This window comes from Meles meles, chromosome 19 (genome assembly GCF_922984935.1).
Source record: "Meles meles chromosome 19, mMelMel3.1 paternal haplotype, whole genome shotgun sequence".
NCBI classification, from domain to species: domain Eukaryota; kingdom Metazoa; phylum Chordata; class Mammalia; order Carnivora; family Mustelidae; genus Meles; species Meles meles.
The window spans coordinates 9317550-9340255 of NC_060084.1; the positions used below are offsets into that span (position 1 = coordinate 9317550).

The following is a 22706-nucleotide window of genomic DNA, read 5'->3' on the forward strand; positions in this document are numbered from 1 at the left end:
TCCTTAAAAATACAAGCCATTTATTCCTCAGCATCGGACCCCATCACTCTTAATATCATGTCATGAAAACATAAGGTACTGGTGTCTATTAAAAGCTCAGAGAAGTGTCAAACTCATGTGCCTAATACACTGATTGGTACCAAGCCCTCCGTATCTGCAAATACTACTAAAACCATCATTTCCAATCCTTATCAGTGAGGCTGCAATAGGACACGATTCTGTCAGCTTTCCACATGCCTTCCCTCCAATGAGATAAACAGCCTCGGTATCAACTCAATCGAAGACGGGAATAATTATGACATTTCAATCCCGCCAGCATCAAACTGTGTGGTTACAGTCAACCGGGCATGCGCTCTCCCTAACACATGCATATCCCATTACCTCTGACTAATAAATCTTTTCTTTTTACCCCTCATCACCCTGCTTTCTCAATAACCATTTTGGTATAAGCCATCGCTAGCTGTTCCTGATGACTGATCCCTTAATCATCTTTCCTAAATATATGCAAAGTGTATTTCTTTGTAAATACAAAAGAAAAAGCAATCTCATAAATAATTAAGATGGCTTTTCAAATGACAGTTGAGTGCTAATATGAGCTCCACTGGAAAATACTAATCAACAAACTAAATACACATCTAATAAAATGTAGGAGTCCAGACACAGGAAGACAAAGAAAGAATTCACTGCAACTCCATTTGAATCATGCTGATAAACATCCTCCCTACAGCTCCTCTTGGACCCACTTGGAGAGGTTAAGAAGAGTAAGTATCACTCGTACCTTCATGTACAAATAAGAAATTGGTATCATTGTTATTCATAGCAGCAGATAAAATTGAATTGAATACTCAATCTACCCCCAGCAACATGTTAAATACTACACAGACACATGGTCAGTGCACTTAATACTCACAGCTACTCAGGTCTCCTGGCATAGATATAATTATTTGTATTTTAGAGATGAAGAAACCATGGTTGGAGAAGTTAAGAAACTCACCCAAGGTCATAGGATGACATAACAAAGCATATTTTATAGCAATGGCCATCAGCTGGAGATGATCTACCCCACCAAGGGCTATCTGCCCAGGAGGTATCCTGAAGACCACTCAGCCTGCCTTCTCTAGACCTCTTGGGAATCTTGGCTAAAATACCCATGAGAAAATGAGAGCAGCTGAGATGGATCCCGGCTGCATCCTCCTGGCCAAGGGCATGTTGTCCTAACCAGTCTCTAGTAAGACCTGAAGTCTAGGCCAAATAAAAGCAGAAGTTAGAAAAGCATGGGCTTGAAGTCTTCCTTGGAGACCAAAGTTTCCCACCAAACTAAACATAGTTGAGCCACTCCTCCCTTATGATAGAGGAATAGGTCCAAGCCACATTCTGAGGAATAAGGAGTGGGTCACATAATAACTCCAAGGGAGGGCCATCAGCCAGCCCCTCTTCTCAGACCAGGCCACTTCTGCCCACCTGACCTCGTTGGTTATCTCCATCTCTAGTAGATGCCAGAGCTTCTGAATATTCATTGGGTCCCACATTTCAATAATGGGCAGCCCCTACATGTGAAGTCTTTTAAGTGATAAGCAGATTGAGTAAGGGCCTTGCACACGTGAGGCAGGCTGGCCTCCCCCATTCTTTTGATCCCTCCAGCAACCCTAGCCACGGCCCGTTTGATCCTGCACACAATAGGTGGGTAGGCCGGTGACCTCAGGCCCAGCTCCTTTAGCTCTATTCAACCTCCTTGCTCCCCAGGACGAGACGCTTCATTTCCAGTTTTAAGAATCTGAAACTCAGGAATGGTAACAAGGTGAGAGAAGTGAGAGGAAGTGGGAGCCCCCTCTTGGGCCTTCGGAGAGCTCTACAGCGGGTTGCTGGATTTGTTGTGGCTGTTTATAAAATGCATTTTGATACCTGATCAACTATTGTTCTTTGCATACGATACCTCTGGAGGTCCTCAGATTTCAGAATGGAGAGTGGGACGGGCCATACCTCCATAAACACAGGAACGGAACTTGCCTTGGATAAATACTTACGGAGGAAAGGAAAGTATCAACCGCACAGCACAGGAGGCACTCAGACACATCTATCAGTGCCCCAAATGTAGAGAACTCACATGGACTCCTGACAGCCAGACAGTGCTGCTAAATAAAAGAGAATCCACCCCATCCTGAAAACAGGAAAGTAAACGTCCTACGCAGCCAGCCATATGGGCTTGTTGCCATGCTTCGGGAAAAATTAGGTGCTCATCTTAGAAAGAGAAGACCATAGAAGACCAAAGAAGTGGTCCATAATCCACTTACGGCGGTGAATGAGGTAGGTCACGTCCTCCTAAAGGACTGCTTAACAACACAGGTACTGAGCACCAGTTCCAGAGGTTCTTCATTTAAATACAGTTGGGGAATGAGGGGTCTCCCTCCCTTCCCTCCTCTTTAAACTATGCTAAATGGTTTGGCCTTTTAAGAGGGTAGTTTACTTCGATATTGTCCATGATCTCCAATTTTAATTGTTTTCGATTCTTATTACTAACTTCCAAGCATCCAAAACATCACAGCAGGAGGGCATTTCCCCATGAAATAATTATTAGTAGTCATAATTACATATAGGCTTTTAATAAAATTCCATATGGAATGTGTTTTCATTTAAGTTGTATTTTACTAAATAGCCAGATTCCCCCAAAACTGGTTTGAGAACTCTGTAAAGGATGTCTTGAATGAAAAGGGATGGCTTAGAATAATAAGGTACATGGGTGTTGCTTCCTGTGAGAAATTAGGGTTAATCCTGAAATTAATCCCTCAAACAGCAACTAACAATGCTGAAAGCAAAGCCTGAAAGGTTCATGAACATGCATGATGCTGAATGTGGTAGAAAAGCCAGGCCATGAAGTAGACAGACTTTCACTTTGGAAGCCAGAGGAACCAACTGTGCCAGAAACCTGCCTCTGGGCTCATCAGCTGTGTGACTCTGGGAGGGTCCCTTCACCCTCTGAGCCCTCCCATGGCTCTTCTGTAAAAAGGAGACAACCAGGCTTCGCATTGCCTGAACAGGGCTATGAAATGCCTCACCCAGGGGAGAGCACATGACAGGGACTCGATGAAGGGTGGTTGTTAGATGCCCCGTGGTGAGCGTGAGAATAATGTCCCACCGGCTTGGAGGCAGACATGAATGTTCTGGAACATGGTAGTTCTAGAATGGGCCGTGAAGGCAGGGAAGGAAAGACCAGGCAGGGAAGAACAAGTTGGGGAAGGAGGCATGAACTCCAACTCCAGAGCCAAGCTGAGAATGCCCACAGAGCCCTGGCACACACGAGCCAACACTAAGCCAAATGGCCCACAGACCTCAGAGTGAGCTTTTGCTGCAACAAAAAACTTTGGATCATTTTGAGAGTCTCCCGTGAGGCGCCAATATGCTGCAGTACCTTCCCGGCTCTGCTACTGAGAGGCTTCATCCCAGATAAAGTATGAACATGCTCAAGCTGGCTAGCAGCTGGAAAAACCAGAGTCAATCAAATTGACCTTGAGAAACACAAGAAGGTGGTATTTAATGATGTGCCAGAGTAAGTCCCGGCACAGAGATGGGGTAAGGAAGGGCTGAAGGAAGCCAGCCCAGCACGCGCCGACGCTGGGGTAGTGAGGGCAGCTCCACGCGGATCACAAAGGCAGGTTCGCACACACTCGGCACTATGGTGATGGTGCAACGATTCGAAATGGCTTTTGGTCCTACATTTGAGCTTCCGTAATCATAATCTAGGGGGATGAGGAAATGGTATAATGGTGCTCACAGAGAACAAGCGAACAGATGAGATGTGATAAAGAGATTAGTCCACAACCTACAAAATTTGATTTAAATGTCTGAAACGCCATGCGAGTATTAGTTTTGTTTTTGTTTCCATTTCCTTAACTCATGCGTCTGGCAGTGAATATTTTGGAGTAACTCTTTCTCTGAGAGCACTGCTGACCAGATGACGTCAAGTGACTGGTACTACAGAACGAAAGCAGGCAAGGATGCATGTGGCATCTGAAAGCGACTCCCAGAGACCCAAGTATGGCCTCAAATGCAAGAAAGAGAAACTAAATGGCATGTCTTTATGCTCCTACCACTGAACCTTCTTTGTCAGAGGTGAGAAAACAGACTGAAAGGTTTGCTGAGGCCCCACAGGTAAATAGGGAACACCAAGGGCCTCCTGCCTCTCTGCCTCAAACAACGGTTATCATGGGTTTAAGACAGATGTACCTGTGCTTATATATAAAGAAGCAAGAAGACAATTTTTAAAATGCATAAACATTTGTGTTTTAGTATTACCTTCCAAGACTGCCTTAAATATTCGTATCATTGTACAACATGGTTCTTACGATATCACTAGGGCCACTGAATTCCATTTTTCCCAATTTAAGTATAACATTATATGGGCAAAATGTGACAGGTCTGACACTGTCGCTAGATAACCCTCGTCTTCCACATTGACAGCGGGGATAGAAACCGCTACAATCCTCCTAGATGACAACTGGGAAGCTGCTAATAAAACTGTAAATACAAACACACTTTAAATCAATGGGTCCACTGCTAAGACTCTGCCCTGTGTCACTCATGAAAGCACATTTGAAGAATGCTCACCACAGCAAAGTTTATACCCAATTTGGGGTGAAAATATGGAGACTGAATTTTAAGAAAGTATCACTTGGGGGGCACCTGGGTGGCTCAGTGGGTTAAGCCGCTGCCTTCGGCTCAGGTCATGATCTCAGGGTCCTGGGATCGAGTCCCGCATCGGGCTCTCTGCTCAGCAGGGAGCCTGCTTCCCTCTCTCTCTCTGCCTGCCTCTCTATCTACTTGTGATCTCTCTCTGTCAAATAAATAAATAAAATCTTTAAAAAAAAAAAAAGTATCACTTGGAATAGCAAAACAATGCCAACAACCTAAAGGTCCACTGAAAGGGAAACTGCTCAGATAAGTTGGAGCATAAGCACATGATGGAGATTATACGGCAACGAAAAATGAGGTGGACCTACATGACTGATAAGAAAAGATCTCCAAACAGTATTAAGTGGAAAAAAAATCGAAGTATGTAACAACATGTGTATGTCTGCTAGGAGATAAAAGAAATGGTTAATAATATTTACCTTCCAAGAGAAGGACTGGGAGGGGCTTTTAGTTTTTATTTTCTACCTTCACCGGCCTGTTTGAAGATTCAGACCCTCTGTTACCATCTGTTCACCTTGTACATCTCTGAAGGTGATGACTACATCTCCTAACACAGGTGATTAAACTTAAGTCTTAAAGAGATACTAAGACCAGCAGAAGTAAATAGGCCCCATATATTTTCTTGTTTATTTAACTGAAAATAAAGAACCTTGAACTCAAGACAAGGGCTCGTTTGAAATATATACTGAATTTGAAATATACTATAAAAAAGCAGAACAAATCTTCCTTTTCTTAACTTTGATCACTTTTTAGCTTAGAACACCAGACATTCTCCTAAAGGAATCACAGTCTGTTTCTTCCAATGGCAAGAAATCTTCTACAGTGTCAGAAAATGAAGACATCTTTAATTTAAAAAAAAGAAAAAAAAGGAGGGGGTGTGCCTGGGTGGCATGTCTGACTCTTGGTTTTGGCTTAGATTGTGATCTCAGGGTCCTGAGATTGAGCCCCCCTGTCGGGCTCAGCATTCAGTGTGGGGCTTTAGATTCTCTCTGACCATTGATCTACCCCTCCTGCTCTTGTTCTCTCTCTCTCTCTTTCAAGTAAATAAATAAATAAATCTTAAAAAAAAAAAAAAAGTAAGAAAACAAAGACAGCCTTGGAAAGGATTGTGCAACGTCCTCTATGCTCTGCTCCCAGCCACTGGAGGGTCTCCTCCTCCATATCCCCCTCTTCCTCCCAGGGCCATGCACACGGCCCATTCCCTCTGCCCAGTCTGACCTTCTCTGTCCTCCCCCAGGTCTTTCCTGAGATCTTAGCTCAGTCGTTTCCTTCTCAGAGACTCCAAATGTCCCCCAGCTCCAGGCCTTATCACCGCTTTTGGAGTACTGGGTACTAGGTACTTCCTAGTACATAGTAACACCATTCCAAGTTCACATTGATGTTTCTGTGTCTTTGGTTAAACCTGATTTCCGCTCTGGGCTGAAAGCTCTACAGAGACAGTATATCCCCTAGTACCCACGACAGGGTTCACATTGTAAACATGTGAATAAATGACAAGCAAATAAATGAACACAGTCTATACTTCACGCCAAAGCCCAGCGACCGTTCTACAAAAGTGACTGACCCGGGCCATTCTCTAGATCAGACCCCCTGCTGCCTCCTTCCTCACCGGCTCTGAGGCCGTAGGGACACCCCCGCAGCACCTTTCACCTCCAGCCCTGCCATCTGGCTCTAGCCACACAGGCTTCCGTGCTGATCCTGAATCCTCCAGGCACACTCCTACTTCTGTGCCTCGGCACATGCTGTTCCCACCGCTTAGAAACCATGTCCCCGGACACTGGCGTAGCTTGCCACTTTACTTCAGTCAAGTCTCATATGAAATGCCACCACTTCAGATGGTTCTCTGCTAAGTACCCCAAGTAAAATAGCCCACATTGTAACTGTTCATCCCTCTCTCTGCTTTACCACGCTTCACTGCATTTATAACAACCTGGCAGTATGTTAAATAATCCCTTACAGTCCATTTCTCCATATGTAGGAAGTAAAGCCCAAGGGAGGGCAGGGATTTTGTTCTGTCTGATATGCTATGTCCTCAGCCTCAAGAGGACTTCAGGCCCTCAATAAATGTTTGTGCGCAGACTTACCAGCACCAACATCCGCACAGAGAGAGAAGAGTAAAAAGTAAAAAACAGAGATGGGGTTAAAGCCTGCCGCTTCCTAATCCTAAAAACCATAAGCATAACAAACTCTTAGCTGCATGCATGGGCATTAACCACATTTTATTTTCTTAATAAATGAGCTGAATGAGTAAACATTCTCAAGCCTCTGACTAATAAAGCTGATGACATTGACAATGAACCATAAACAATGTGTGGCTAACAGGCCTGCTTGTCCTTTCATTCATAAAATAAACAAAATGAGTATGACTTTAAAAATAAAGAAAACGTTATTCCAAGAGCAATAAACTTTATGCACTGCACTAAAACCTCCATGTGTTTATCCCAGCATGTGTGTCTGACAATTAAAAAAAAATGGTCAAGGGTTTACTTACCCATTCTCCTAAAATCTGTGACACAGCTTCACTGGCCCTTGTCATATTCCTACAGGCGAGGATCACATGGGCACCATGGAGGGCAAAAGATTTGGCAGTTTCAAACCCTACGGTTTAAAGGAAAGTCAACATTAGAAAACACAATGCAAAACATTGACTCAGCTGAACGGCCTTTACTGAGCACCACACGCACTACCAGAGGGACTCTCAGCCAGAGGCATCTGTCCCCTGGTAGACAGGTGCAAATGTCTAGAGACATTTTCAGTGGTCACAACTGGGGACAGGGTGCTACTGGCATCTAGTATGTAAGGGTCAGGGGTGCAAAAAATACCTTACAAAGCACAATCCCCCCAACAAAGAATCATCTGGCAATAAGTGTCAACACTGTTGAGGTTGAGAAAACCTAGCCCAGGAACACACCATCCCCAAAGATATAGGAAAAACCACAGAAGAGCCCACAGCACAGTCTGTCATATATAACCACTGCCTGATGAGCAGATCTGTGTTAAATAAAGAGTAAGGGGGGGGGGGGGGCGCCTGGATGGCTCGGGGAGGGGGTTAAGCCTCTGCCTTCGGCTCAGGTCATGATCTCAGGGTCCTGGGATCGAGCCCTGCATCAGGCTCTCTGCTCAGCAGGGAGCCTGCTTCTCCCTCTCTCCCTGCCTGCCTCTCTGCCTACTTGTGATCTCTGTCAAATAAATAAATAAAATCTTAAAATATATATATATATATATATGTGTGTGTGTGTGTGTGTAATATAAGGACTAAGGACATATAAGGACTTAGATATGGCCACTGCCTTTCAAGAGCTCACAGTCTAATAAGAAAAAACCAGCCTGAAAAGGAAAATAAACATACATGTTTACTATGTTCTGTGTGATGTGCTCTGTGCTGTGCTACACACATCCCACAACGGTGGCCACCCTCCCACTGGGAGCAATGAGAAGAGCTGGACAAAACCTACACACGTGCACACACACAGCCTTGAAGGCATCAGAGGGACATTATAAGTGAGGATTTGCCCCCGGGGAGGGGGCGCGGGGGGGCGGACTGGAAAAGCAGAAAAGCCAAGAGAGATGAGCCGGCTTTGGCATCCCCAGAGCAAGTATTCCTCAAAAATATAGGTGGACAAATTTTTATTTTAATTTATTTAAAGATTTTATTTATTCACCTGACAGACAGATCACAAGTAGAAAGAGAGAGAAAGAAGGGAAGAAGCAGGCTCCCTGCGGAGCAGAGAGCCCAATGCGGGGCTCGATCCCAGGACCCTGGGATCATGACCCGAGCTGAAGGCAGAGGCTTTAACCCACTGAGCCACCCAGGTGCCCCGAGGTGAACAAATTTTTAAATAAACCAAACCAGACAAACAAAAAGCTAAGAGGCTATGTGACCAGCTATGCGCAGACCTGAACTAGGGGATACATTCAAGGATTCTCTTCAAGCAGGAGGAAATCAGGAGGTGCAGAAAGTAACAAAGTAACACAAATGGTAAGTTTATGGTAAAATCGAAATGACAACAATAGTAGTTTATAAGTAAGTTTTGGAATACATAGCAGAATTACTCTGTAGATAGTAATAGTGCATAATCTAAGAAAAATTCTGTATTTAAAGAAAGGCCTCAAAATGAAAACTCTGGATTTGGATCTGTTTTTTTTAACAGAAAGGCTACCAAACGTTTAAGAAAATAAAAACACCGATCTTCCAAAATTTCTTCCCCATAATAATAGAGAAAGAAGAAGGGGCACCTAGGTGGCTCAGTTGTTAACCGTCTGCCTTCGGCTCAGGTCATGATCCTAGAGTCCTGGGATCGAGCCCCCCATTAGGCTCCCTGCTCAGTGGGAAACCTGCTCCTCCCTCTCCCACTCCCCTTGCTTATGTTCCCTCTCTTGCTGTCTCTCTGTCAAGTAAATAAATAAAATCTTAAAAAAAAATAGAAAAAGAAGAAAAAGCCAACATTTTGTAAGCCTAAAAACGCTTTAGTCATTAGAGAAATGTAAATCAAAGATACAATGAGATGAAAAACGTAGTAAAAAAATTTTAAAAATACAATGCGATACTATTACATACCCATTACTACAATGGCTAAAATTAAAAAACAAACAAACAAACAAACAAACTTTTTTTAGATGACCAGACCAAATGTTGGCAAAGATGTGGAACAACCAGAACTCTAATGAAATCTAACTTGAGAGCCAGAACCCCACATCGCTGCTCTAAGGCACGTCTTTTCTTGTAAGCTGTGTGGGAGACCACACGGAGTACACCACAACAAATGAGTCAGTCCTACTAGAGGGAGCAGCAATGCAGTTCAGCTAAAGCCACGTCCAATGACCACAGACAACTATTTCCAAGATACACGAAAAATCAGAGTACCATTATTTTACTGAGACTGCCACGTGAAAGAGTCTAGCAAAATTCATTCCCTCCTATCTTCCATGTATCTAATCTTCATGGAGGCCAGTCTATTTTTATAAACGAGCTCTCAGGGGAAGCCAGCACAGCACAGTGGGAAACTCAAAGTCAGGAGTTTGACACCAAAGTCAGGAGGTCGACCCCAGCTCTAGCTAATTATAAGCAGTGAGTTACGCCTTTAACCCATCAGAAACTCAGAGACTTTTTCTTAAAATGAAGAGTAAGTAGTAAACACTAGGAGCCCAATAGAACAATAGTAGGTGGAAAACAAATGTTAATTCCCATTCTTTCCAAAATCTTTCGTGTAAAGTCCTGTGTCTCCTCTCTGACTTGCATGACCTATCAGACATAGCACACTCAGTATGACTGAAAATTAACACTCTCTCCCCGATCTGCGCCCAGCAGCAGCCCAAGAGCTGACTAGCTTTAACATCAACCAGAATTTAAGGAAATGACCCACAACAGCCACCATTCTGTTTGTGTGGACACTGGGTCCGGAATGCATGGGAACTTCACTGTTGAGATACACTTGAGTTATTTTTCCGACGATGCCAAGTTCTCTATCCCAAGATATTCACTCATCATTATCTAAGGACAACATCCTATACCTGAATCTAATTCTAATATGATGTCCAAAGGATTTCAAGTCTAAAATACTTAACATCTCTATCGGTTTGCAACCTCCTTGGTCTATGTAGTGAAAGTTCATTGAAGCCTGTATCTTTGAGTCATGGAGCAAGAAGACAATAACCTTGAGTTTACTAATTTTGATCCGTGATGCCAATTACACCACTCACCACCATTGGCAAGAAGCACCTACATCATTTGGGGAAAAGAGAAAGAAGTAAACTACCAGTTTGGTAGCCCAGCCATTCCGAAACTGGATGGGGGCAGGCACAGGACGGCGTCTTGCTCACGATGTGCTACATCAGTCAGACCAATGAAATGCTGACAGCCACGTGGAAGGAATGCGAAGTGCCCCAAAATGACTTCCCCTGCACTCCCACAAGACCTTGTGGAGATGGGGGGCTCCACGTCCCTCTGAAATGTCCAGGTCGGAGCAATGATCAGGAATATTTTCATCATCTTTTCATCAGAGAGTATTAAAAAAAAATGCTGATGGGAAAGATGGCAGACACAATGCTTGGTCTTTAATGAGCAACCATCCTTCTAAGGGACCGAGAGGGCACGGAGACGATGCAGGGCCTGGCTGACCCCGGGCTCCATTTACCAGTTTAACTACAAACTCCTTATAATGTGGGCCTTTTTGATCCCTGTGTCCCACGGGATGAAGGAACACCCAGTAGGATTCAACAAATACCTGCCAAAGGAACGAATGGTTGTTAATAGGCTACAACTCCAGACTGCAACAAAACAATCCAAGTCATTTCAAACACCACTGACAGCCCTCTGGCAACAACAAACAAACAACACTGATGGCCCTTTTTAAAATAATGAATAAATATGAAGATCCTGCAAAAATGGGGCTCACCGTGTTTTTTAATGACGCTACCTAGAAATCTGTGGGGAAGAGCATGCCCGTTTCCTATCAAAGTTTATCTTCCCAAACACACCTGTTTAAGTCATGCTATCTCAGTTGACAAAATGACATACAGCAAAGGACTTTTTATTAAGGAAAGGAAGGCGCCCAACATGATGACAGCGGCGGGCGGCAGCCGCAAGGTAGCACCCTCTCAGTTTCACGGAATCCCCGGCTGCTGCTGGGGCTCACTCCCTCTATCCGAGTCGTGTAAAATGACGCTCTGGCTCTTCGGTCTTCCCTTAGCTGAGCAATGCGTTCCATGCTGCGGGTCTCCTTTCAAAAGCTGTGAGAGCAGCTCCATTTTCTTATCCTTTACAAGTGCCTTTGGAGCCAAAACCAAAGCATGGATATTTCAAAAGATGAAGGTGGAACAGGAAGGACAATGACACTCTCACAGTAAACCATAGCTCCAGAGTGTGGAGTTTTATGGGGAAAAAAAAGAAAAGAGAGAGGAAAGGAAACGAAAGAAAAGAAAGAAAGAAAGAAAAAGAAAAGGAAGTTTAATAATGCTACCTACTGCTAAAGTCTTGGAAAAGCTCATGAGAATAGCATCCCTCATGCTCCTAATTCCACGGCTGATGACCAGTTTAATTAGCTAAATGTAGTAGTGCTGAGCCAATTCTGCAGAGTGCCAAAGTTTGTGCAAAATAATAAAGGCAATGGTTTACTAAATTTAATAACCTGATTCATCTTATAAAAAATTAACTTTATGACAATGTTTAAATTGAACCGGCGTAACTGCATGGAGGTGGCGAGTGTGTCCAGAAGAATATTTAAAGCCAATAATAGAAAGAAAACAGAAGACATTCTAAAACAACGGGCATCATCTGTTTCCTAGCACTTGTTACATCTGATCCGATCAGGAAGATTAAGTGGCCACCAAGGTTTAATATCTCGTTGTCGGGTTTTAAGCTTTGCATAGAAACATTAAAGTACCGTAAGAGGGAAAACATATCCCCCGCCAAAATATTAAATACCCGTTTTTCTCACACAAGCTTTCATTCTAAAGAATGGCGGTTACAGACTGGTGATCACAGGAAGAATCAAACCACGGCCTGTTTTGTTTAGCTCCAACATTGTTTCCCTCTGTCCTTCTCTCTGCTTCCGTCCTCCTCCCTTCCACTTCCCACCCTCTCTTCCTCCCTTCTCTCCTCACAGGAACTAGTGACCAGCATTAAAAACCCAGATTACCTATCTGAGGGTGGACGTCCAACAGCTCTGAAAAAGCACACAAGTGGCCACACTGGGCCCCCATCCCACTGCCGCTACCGGCGAGAGTCAGGGTCTGTGCCCTCCTGTCGGCCACCGTCACCACCCACACTGCTGACTTCACCTGCCAGACCACTGCAGGCACCTGATGCCGAGCCATCCATTAAACAGCTGACATTCACACTAAACAATGCTCCAGCCTTGCCACAAAACCGCCACCGTAAGAATTTTCACATCCAGATGGTCACACCTCAAAAAATGTGTAACGCCGCCCTGCTCAAGATTTGACTGAAACCCTGTCAAGCCCCACTCGGTCAAGCATGAGAAGATCAGGACACCAGCTACCCCATGGAAGGCCTGGCGGCCGTGCTCTATCCTACACAAGGAGATGCAGGGACAACTCGGAGACCCACAGGAACTGGGATATCTGGACACGTTTTAAGACCCACCTTCTTGGCATTTCCCAAATGCCACTGAGCAGCAGCAGAAACTGGGGGCAGGAGCTATGCTATGACCAGAGGACATGAAAAAGAAAGGCTGGGTGCACGGCAAGACAAGATCGTGGCCTGGCGAGGGGCCCGTGTAAAGGAAGAACAGGCAACCAGGCGGGACACGAACGCCAAGTCTGACAAGCAGAAACTGTGGGACCGTGGCAGGCAGCAGGGAGCAGCGCTGTGACAGTAACTGCTCGCAGTAGTTCTAACTCGACAATTACGTGGTGGACAGCGACACATATTAAATAGTTGCAGTCATTACTATTCTATTTAAGATGCCTCTGGTGGTCATGCAGAAGGTGGCTGTGCTGAAGACACTGAAGCTTGGGACCAGCCGAGGGAATGGGTGCCCTCTGAGGCTGAACAGCTAAGAGAAAAACGAGAAAATGATTTGGGAAGCAAACCTCTCCAAAGTCTGATGACCTCCTGAGTATCAGTCTGAGGGGGCACCCCAAGTCTCCAAAGACGCCAGCCTGGCCACACGAGAGGCTGGCCACTGAGCCTGGCCACGTGAGAGGCCGGCCACTGGTTGGCTGACCCAGGCACTGACTACGAAGGAGGACTGGGTTTGCGTGTGGTGGTGGAGGGGGCAGAGGGAGCAGGTGACCGCAGTTGGTGAGACTCACCGGCGGGACAGATAGGTGGGGACAGAGTCACAGATTCCACAGGCACAAAGGACATCACGGTGGGAACCAAGTCCCAACAAAGCTCCCAATCAAGTAGGAGCTAAGAACAAGGCCAGTTCTTTCCCTGGTGCTAGGAAGGCTCCTTCTGGTTTGAGTTTTTTTAATTTTCTCCATATTGTGGATTTACTTGGGCAGTGTCCCCATTTACTGTAAATTATGGTTTTAATTATCATTTTTATTAAGATGCCCAAAGGAGTTGGGGCTTACAACACGCATAATTTCTAATGGGTTGTTATTATTAATTTATAATTGAGAAACGCTGGAGACAAATGTTACTTGTAACTGCACACAATTAAAAGGCCAGGAAGATGGTGATCCCCACCCCCCAACACATCACTAAAGCAATCTTGAGGAAGGAATCAACAAGTTGTGGAACATTCCAGCACCGGCCAACTCCCCCTGCCTGGAGCTCTACCATCAGGTACAGAACAAGAAGAGAAGCCTATCTTTCAACCTGAGTTAAATTTGGGGAAAATTCAAATTTGGGGACAATTTTCGCGTTAATAAACCACGGCATTCAGCATCTCCCACATCCTCCCTCTAAGGACGAGGACCATACTTCCTAAACCCTGATTCACCTAAATGAAGTTACGGTGACTCAGTGCTCACTGTGACGCTGACATCGAATGCTCTGAGGGTGTCTCCGACAAGTCTGAGGACACACAGTGGCCACCACTGAGAGGTCAACGCCGCGAGTGCAGGGACGGGATAACCCACACCGCTGGTTATGTGGCTGCCTGACCCGCCTGATCGAGCGCATTTACCTTCCACACCATTTCAGTTCTGTAGCTTTGAGTTCCAAAGAGTCAGAAATCACATTCCCTCCGTCCTCGCTGCAAGTGCCCGCTCTTAATAAATCACAAGACTATCCAGGCCTCTCCAGAGGAAAATAAGTCATAACCAGCCCTGCTTTTAAATGTGTGTCTTATACACAGCTGGCAACAAGTCCCACACAGAGCCTCCTAAACACCCCTCACAAGATCAACAGGCCTCGAATATAAGTATCTACCAAAGACAGACACCAATTCGAGAGATAGGGATCCAGAGGTAGGGAACAGCCGTTCACGTGGGCTATCTTCTTGATATATGGCCAGGCGTTTGGGGCAGTACAATGCTGAGGCCGGAACTTTTCTTAAAACTAAACAATCAATTCCAAGTGACTACCTGGGATCTCTCAGGAGGCAAGACGGACCCAGGCTGCCTACTTGTGGTGCTGCTGGGCTGGCTAAGGACGTTCTCATCCGACCTGCCAGTGACAGTGCGTCCGATTCCTGTGTGTTAGGAATCACAGAGAGAAAAGTGCCCAAAGAGATTGCAATTAACATGGCCCTAGGCAGCCCAGTGAAGACAGACTTAGTACGGGCACCTCAACGGAGCGGGGTCCGTGCAGGCCAGGGTGCCAGCGAAACAGGCCACCACATGTATTAATGGTGGGGGAGCAGGAGAGTGGAATACAAAGTGACTCAACATCTTTGGGGGCAACTGGGCTATCTCCATCCAAGTGTACATGGCCACACCCTTTCACCCAGTTCTTCCCCATCCAGACACAAGTCCTACAAATACACTTGCCCACATGAGCCAACATGCCACAGGAGCATTCAACAAGCATCGCTTGCAACAGCCAAAAAATGGGAACCCATCCAGACGTTCCCCTCTGTTAACTGAAGCACATGGTGCGTCCAGAGCCAAGGGCCGTGCTGTCGTCCAGCAGAACCAGGTGACCCGAGATGGAAAGACAAGGGAACATCTCCTGTTCCATTATGAAGAAAAAAAGAAATCAAAGTGCAGGACGGCATGCACGGGTGATCCCCTCGGGGGCACACGAAGGGAACGCAGGTGTGTGTCTACTACGTATGTGCTAACACTGACCTCCCGAGCGCGTGAGCGATCACTCGGGGGCTGGGAAGACTCACCTGCGTGTGCACACACAGATGCTACTTCCATTTTTAGCACACATGTGTATATGAGTAAGACACTACAAAGGAATGACAGAATGTATCTAACTGATCACTTATAGGCCTTCACAAATTTTAACAGAGAAAGAGCAAGACAAGTGAGAAAGGAAGAGAACAGGCCTACTGTATTTCTGAGCATGCCGGTTTTTAGAGAAGGACCAAAGAAGAAGGCGAGGAGGACGTGGGAGTGCCGTGCCGGGGGCTGCCGTGCCAGGGGCTTCAGGAATATGTGCTGAAATTCTGAGGTGCTCTTCACAGCAACGCTCCGACATGTCACTGTCAGCATCGCACCACTGACCAAACCAGCAGCCCAGAGGCGCGGCACTCACAACGTCAAAGGACAAACAGGAGGTGTGGTGGCCTGAGTCCAGGGCAGGTGAGTTCAAGCCCCACACTTGCAGGAGCCCCCTGAGGGCAGGAAAAATCCAGTTGGGAACACCCCTCACCTGCCCAACTGCTGACTCTTCTGTATCTTGTTCCACTGACCGACAGAATCTGATGTGTGTTCTTTACGTCTCTCGTGACATATGTTTCCATTTTTGGCATTTGTGTGATCTAAGCCAAACCTTACTAACCTGTCGTCCTTCTGAGAGAAATGGTCCCCACACCACAGCCTACCAACAACGCCTATTTCTTTTCTGTGTTATCTTGTCAAGGCAAAGGACCTAGGCCTCTTCAGCTACTTGATTATGTAAACGTACTTACTTAATGGAATCTGTCCCCAAACTGTGATGCATTATCAAATTACCTTCTCTCTTATTTAATATTTCATCACAGGGCTCAGAATTAACACCATCCTTTGCTTTCACAAACAGTTCTCTGCGTAAGGCCTACCGGAAGGCATAGCTAATCCGCAGAAATAACGTTTCTTTCCACATTCTCCAAGGTCAACAACGTACAAGTACAGACTTAACTGAACCCTGCCTCTATGCTTTCAACCAGTGAGTCCTTTTACAAGGCATGGCCTTAACACCCTAGCCATACAAGTCATGCTCGAGTTTCTTCCTTCATTTCTGAAAGAGTTCAGGGCTGAAGTTTCCGGAGGAGACTCTATGAAGGCCAAGGACAAAGACCTCCCCACCAACTCAAGAAGGAAGTGATGCCACACCACAATTTTAACAAAGCATACATGGTACTTTTACAAACGCAGCCAGATGCTCAGGAAGATAACTAACATAGGACGAGACAGAAGAATAAAAAACCAAAGTCTTCCCCATTTAAAAAACAAAACAAAACAAAAAAAACCTTAAATCCAGCCTATAGGACGAAGAAACATGGGTGACTTGTCAAGGCTCTCGAGGAGACACAGCCTCTTTCACTCGCTGGCACAAACACAGGGAAATACATGACAGCTCTAGGATCTCAAACCCAGCACCTAGGTTTGGCCTGTGTTTATGCTCTTCGGAGGGCAAAATTTTTTTTTATTACTAACAAACCACACACACACACTCTCCCACGGCGTCTTTAACTCCACATGCACAGCGGTATTAGTAAGAGAACCAAAGTGTCTCTGCTGTTTGCAAGTGGAAAGGTTTACCCTCAAGTTTGGCCTTTTCCACTTTGATGGATTAATTTATAGCCACTTCAAGAGGAGAGAACCCAATCCGGAATCTGCAAGCAGGCGAGATTATGTTACTGGGCAGCTCATTGTTTTCGCAGCTGGGCCGGGATTTCCTTTCAAGACCCAGGCCTCAGTCACTCTGCAGTCTGCTCCAGACAGGCTTCTTTATGATGCAGAGCAAACAGAGAGGCCACCGGGGTCCCACGCCACACTTGTCCAGAAAAAAGACCCCTTTCTTTTCGTTTCTCAACAACCAATGGGGCCAGGACCAGCCTATCTCCCAAGGCATTTTCCACTCCTGTCAATTAAGAAGTAGTTAGGAAGGGATTGTTTGAAAGAAGGAAAACACACACACACACACACACACACACACACACACACACACACAAACTTCTCCATTCCACTGAGAGCTTCCAAAAATGGAAAGCCTGCTACAGCCTGCATCTTTAGTGTGAGCTTTCTAATTCAAGCGCTCCCCCCACTTTTTTTTTTTTTTTTTTTAATTTCAGATCGACCTTGGCTCTCTCACCTTCTAAAAAGTGGCATATTACTTCGCCTCTTTGAAAAGATTAAATTCTTTATGCTCCCAAAGTCACGGGGAGGTGCTCAGAACACCACGCTGGGAAAACTTAGCCCTTTTTTGAGGCTCACTTTAGACGTGTCCAAATAGACTTTCATTCTCCACAGCTTATAACGTTTTAAGATGCAGCTTCTGGGAAGTATGACTGAGGTTCCATTGTTGAAGCCGGCTGCGGCGGGAGACAGGCCTGCTCACTCTGCTCACTCAGTCCGCCTGGCCTGGGCTAGAGTCAGGCGCTGCCAACTCCTCCTCACGCGGGGACAAACCAGTCACTGGACTCTACTGCGATGGGTTAGGGAGCAATCACTAAAAGGAGACATTTGCTCAAAACGTACAATAAGGAGACAAAGTGTACTGCAGTTCTGAGCAAGCTGAATTAAATGCAAAAACACCTAATTAAGGGATATTCTTACCTTATAGTCATCAAGGGAAAAGCACCCCTGGTAATCTACGTAACCCAGACCACCCTATAATCTTTCATATAGCTGCTTCTAATTTTTTATGAAATCTAAGAGGGGCTTGGTTGTGTGTATGTGTTTTGTTTCTTTGCTTTCTGAAGACACAAATGCTGATACTCTCTCATTTCAACTTGAAGAAAAGAAAATTTTTTTTTCAAGTAAGTTGCTACTTCTGATTTGTCGTCTTGCAATCGTCAAACAGTCCACAGCCGTCCTGTGTAGACCATACGGACAGCACGTGCTTTCAGAAGAGGAAGCGCACAAAACTCACTTCCTTCCACAAGCCAGGCTGCTTGTGGAAAGCACAAAGCACAAAGAATCTTCACTAGCTTCACACTTTCCTTACTGACAACACATGTGGGAGATTACAGTGCCTGGGTCCCCAAGGGACGTACAATTTGTCGAAGAAATTCTCCATTTCTCTGTCACTTTTTAAGGTGAGATATGCTTCGACAAAATCAGCCTCACTCACAGGGGGAAAAAGGGAAGGAGTTTTGAGCTTTGAGTTTGATAACACACTGTTTTGGAATACCATGATGAGGGATTGGCTAAACACGCCAATTTTAAAATCTATCCCTCTCAGTGAATGTGCAAGCAAACCATCAGCTGTGATCAGGCACCTGCTTGGCATGAATGTCAGAGATGCGCAGGGCGCCTTCCAGCTAAGGTTGATCGCGCCTGACTCCCAGAGATGTGGCTAGCTGTAAATCTGTGTTTGGCTCCCCTCTTGCCACTGCTGCCTCTGGGCCAAGAGGGTCCCAGTAGGAGCGCCCAGGTAGGTAATACACATGATCAGAGATTAGGCTTAACTCCATTTCATAAAAGGAGAGAGAATGCTCTGAGTTAAGACACGCGGGCCACAACGGAGTACTCCGGCTTGCAGAGAGCTTCTGGGCAAACTGAACGTCTCGAGGGGTCGAGGGTCCCAGCAGTAGGAGTCCATGTCACCGGGGAGCAGCCACAAAAGATTCCAATGGAGATCTGCCTCCCTAGAACAGACAGATGAAGCAAGCACGTGCAAAGAAGACTTTTTATTAGGCTCAAACATGCAGCCTGCCCCTCAAGCATGTAACGTTTTAGAGGCTCTATTAAGACAAGGTGTACTATAGTTTCTTCAGTGCTTTGAGACAGAAAAGGGAACATAAAATCAAAGAATTTCTTTTTTTTTTAAGATTTTATTTATTTGACAGAGATCACAAGTAGGCAGACAGGCGGGGGGTGGTGGGGGGAAGCAGGCTCCCTGCTGAGCAGAGAACCCTATTCTGGGCTTGATCCCAGGACCCTAAGATCATGACCTGAGCCAAAGGCAGAGGTTTAACCCACTGAGCCACTCAGGCACCCCTAAATCAAAGAATTTCTTGAAGGAAAAAAAAACAGATCAGGAGCTTTACTGGTTGTTACGGACTGAACTGTGTCCACTTAACACTCCTATCTTGAGCCCTAAGCCCTGATGTGACTGTACTAGAGACGAGGCGTCTTAGGAAGTGATTAAGGTTAGATGAGGTCTTAAGGGTAGGGTTCTGAGCCAACAGGACTGGGGCTCTCATAGAGATGTGTGCACACAGAGGAAAGGCCATGTGCGGACAGAGCAAGGAGGAGGCCTCTGCAAGGCAAGCAGAGAGCCCTCAGGAGAAACCAACGCTGCTGACACCTCGGTCTCGGACTTCCAGCCTCCAGCGTCATGAGAAATACATTTCTGTCAATTCATCATCCGGTCTGTGATACTTCGTCAGAGCAACCAAAACAGACTAATATACTAACACTTTTAACCAGATCAGCTGGTTCAAAAAGAAGAAAAGGCAACAGATCCTAAGCTTCCTGGCCTCAACCACTGGGAATTAAGATGGAAGATTTTATGTCATCCCTAACCGAGGCAGGGAAGTGAGGTGGAGCAGATGATACTTCTGTGGGTCAGAAACCTTACCTCTCCTTCAGGTTTCTCTTGAGAAAACTGAAATATGTATCTGCCAACAAACGAGAGATCGAAGTCCTTCCTACTCAAAGAGTGGTACCTGGACCAGCAGCACCATCACCTGAGAACTCAGAAATGCACATTCTCAGGCCCCCCCTGCCTGCTGAAGCAGCAAGCTGGGTCATGGTGGGCTCTGTGTTCTAATGAGCCCTTCTGGACACTCAAATTCCTGTTCAAGGTTAAGAAATTCTGGTCTTGGGGCGCCTGGGTGGCTCAGTGGATTAAGCCGCTGCCTTCGGCTCGGGTCGTGATCTCAGGGTCTTGGGATCGAGCCCCGCATCGGGCTCTCTGCTCCGCAGGGAGCCTGCTTCCTCCTCTCTCTCTGCCTGCCTCTCTGCCTACTTGTGATCTCTCTGTCAAATAAATAAATAAAATCTTTAAAAAAAAAAAAAAGAAAAAGAAAAGAAATTCTGGTCTTGTTAATGCCCAGAACTCACCTTCTTTAACAAGAGGCGCTGTCTATGGCTCCCACGTACACCCGACCCTTACGTGATGGTGCCATTTAACTCTCAACACCATGGGCGCATGATGCTACTATCCCTACTGTACAGATGAGAAAACTAAGGTTCAGAAGAGACAAGGCCAAACAGCTAGTAAAGTGAAAGGGTGAAAACTGGACCCTAGGGCCTGATGCTTCTAAAGCCCCTTGCAGCAACCTCTTCAGCAAAGCCAGCCCACTTCCCCTTTGAATGCTGGTCCCGCGCTGACTCTCTCAGTAGGGAATAATTTACACGCCTCCTCTTCCCGCCACCATGCAATCAGGAGTCACGGACTAGAGTCAGGATCCTGCCTCTGCCACTTTCTTATAACCTTTGGGTCTTGAGAAGGATGCTGTATGTTCTGGGTTGAATTTTGTTACCCACGCCTCCACCTCAAAATTCACATGCTGAAGTCCTAAGCCTCAGTATCTCAGAATATGACCTTATTTGGACACAGGGTTTTTGCAGAGGTAATCAAGTTAGAGTGGGGTCATTAGGGTGGGCCCTAACCCAATGACACTGGTAAAACTGTGGACTCAGCACATACACAGGGAGAACACCACATAAGCACGAAAAGGACCACATACAAGCCCACAAGGTGCCTGCAACAGACTCTTCCCTCACAGCCCTCAGAAGGAGCCAACCCTGCCAACAGCCTGATTTTGCACTCCTAGCCTCCGGAACTGTGAGGCAATAAACTTCTGTTGTTTAAGCCCTAGTCTGTGGTACACGGTTACAGCAGCCCCAGGAAATTAATACACGTAACTTCTATGGGCCTCAGTTTCTTCATTTGTAAAAGGGGAATATTAAGAGGTACTCCGTCAGGGTTGCAGGAATGTCAAATGAGTCAGCCATGCAGAGTTCCTAGCAAGCCGCACCTCTCAATACATTAGGCTTATTACTGATACACTATTGGCTAAAACACCCTCCATATGATTTATATCTCAAATTTTCCTATAAAAATCTAAAAATATATATAGGAGACTAAATAGAATAAATGATTCTTAGTGTCCCTAGTACCTATTCAACAACTTATCACTGGTGCTCCCAATTTTTTCCTAAAAAGCACTTAAAACAGTGTATTATAAACACCCACATACAACACAGGAACTTAAAATAAAATGAAAATTGGTGGTTGCCAGGGACAAGGGCTTGCACGGGAAAGGTGGAATAACAAATTGCCTGGGACAAAGAAGCAAAATGAAAATTTCTGTGGATGTGTAAATGTTCTCTATCTTAACTGGGTGGTGGGTTACCTCAGTGTACATATTTGTCAAAAACCGTATGTACAACTAAAATGAATGAACTTTGTTATGTGAAACTTCTACCTCAAAAAGTTGATTTTCTTTTAAGTGAATGCGAATGCCCATATTAAAGAAAAAAAAAAACTGATTTACCAGGAATGTAGAGTAAGCTGGTTACTTACATGAGCATTCAAATGTTAGCTCTGAGCTTCCTGGTAACCAAGGTAAAGAAAGGAAATAGAATACTTTCTATTGCCCTCATTATTAAATGAGAAAACGCATACCAAGGTTTTAGAAGAGGTGATGTTTGTTTTCTTAACAACTCTTAAATTTTGCCAGAGGAATCCTTATAGGAGAAACATGGGTTAAAAGAATTAACCTGTGGTTTGCAGACTTTTTCTGTGAAGGACACAATAGTCAATACTTCGGACACTGCACACCATATGGTCTCTGTCACAACAACTGAATTCTGCTATATTAAAGTAACATGAAAGCAACCCACAGACAGTATGTAAATGAGTGGGCATCACTGTGTCCCAATAAAACTTTACCAAAATAAGCAAGGGAGGGCTGGATTTGATCCATGTGCCATAGTTTACTGACCCCCGGAAGAGACAATGCACTTTTAACATTCAATGCTAAAGTGACCTGAAGCCAAACAAGAACAAAGCATGGAAGAACATGAAGGCGACCTTAACCTCAAAATTTTCTAGAACCCATTGGATAACTATCACAGAAAATTTTAGGTAGTTTACAAGATTCCATGAAAGTATCTGCTAAAGAGAATCTCATTAAGACATCTATAAAACAAAATTTTTAAGTATTCAATTTACATCAAAATCTTATTACACTGCTTCACTCTGAATTTCATTCAAATTCGACTTACTATAACTGCATTGGCTTTCTACTGCAGTGTTGGATATTTAACTAGAAACT

The 22706-nt window shown here is 45.2% G+C and overlaps 1 protein-coding gene across 9 annotated transcripts in view; it reads right to left on the reverse strand.

The window, feature by feature from the left end:
* Positions 1-22706, reverse strand: part of WWOX (WW domain containing oxidoreductase) — a 937277-nt gene that overhangs the window by 880028 nt on the left and 34543 nt on the right. For all 9 annotated transcript variants that reach the window (XM_045988929.1, XM_045988932.1, XM_045988931.1 and 6 more), the window contains exon 5: positions 7178-7284. In XM_045988929.1, coding sequence (XP_045844885.1) covers positions 7178-7284 — 107 coding nt within the window. The remainder of the gene's footprint in view (positions 1-7177; positions 7285-22706) is intronic.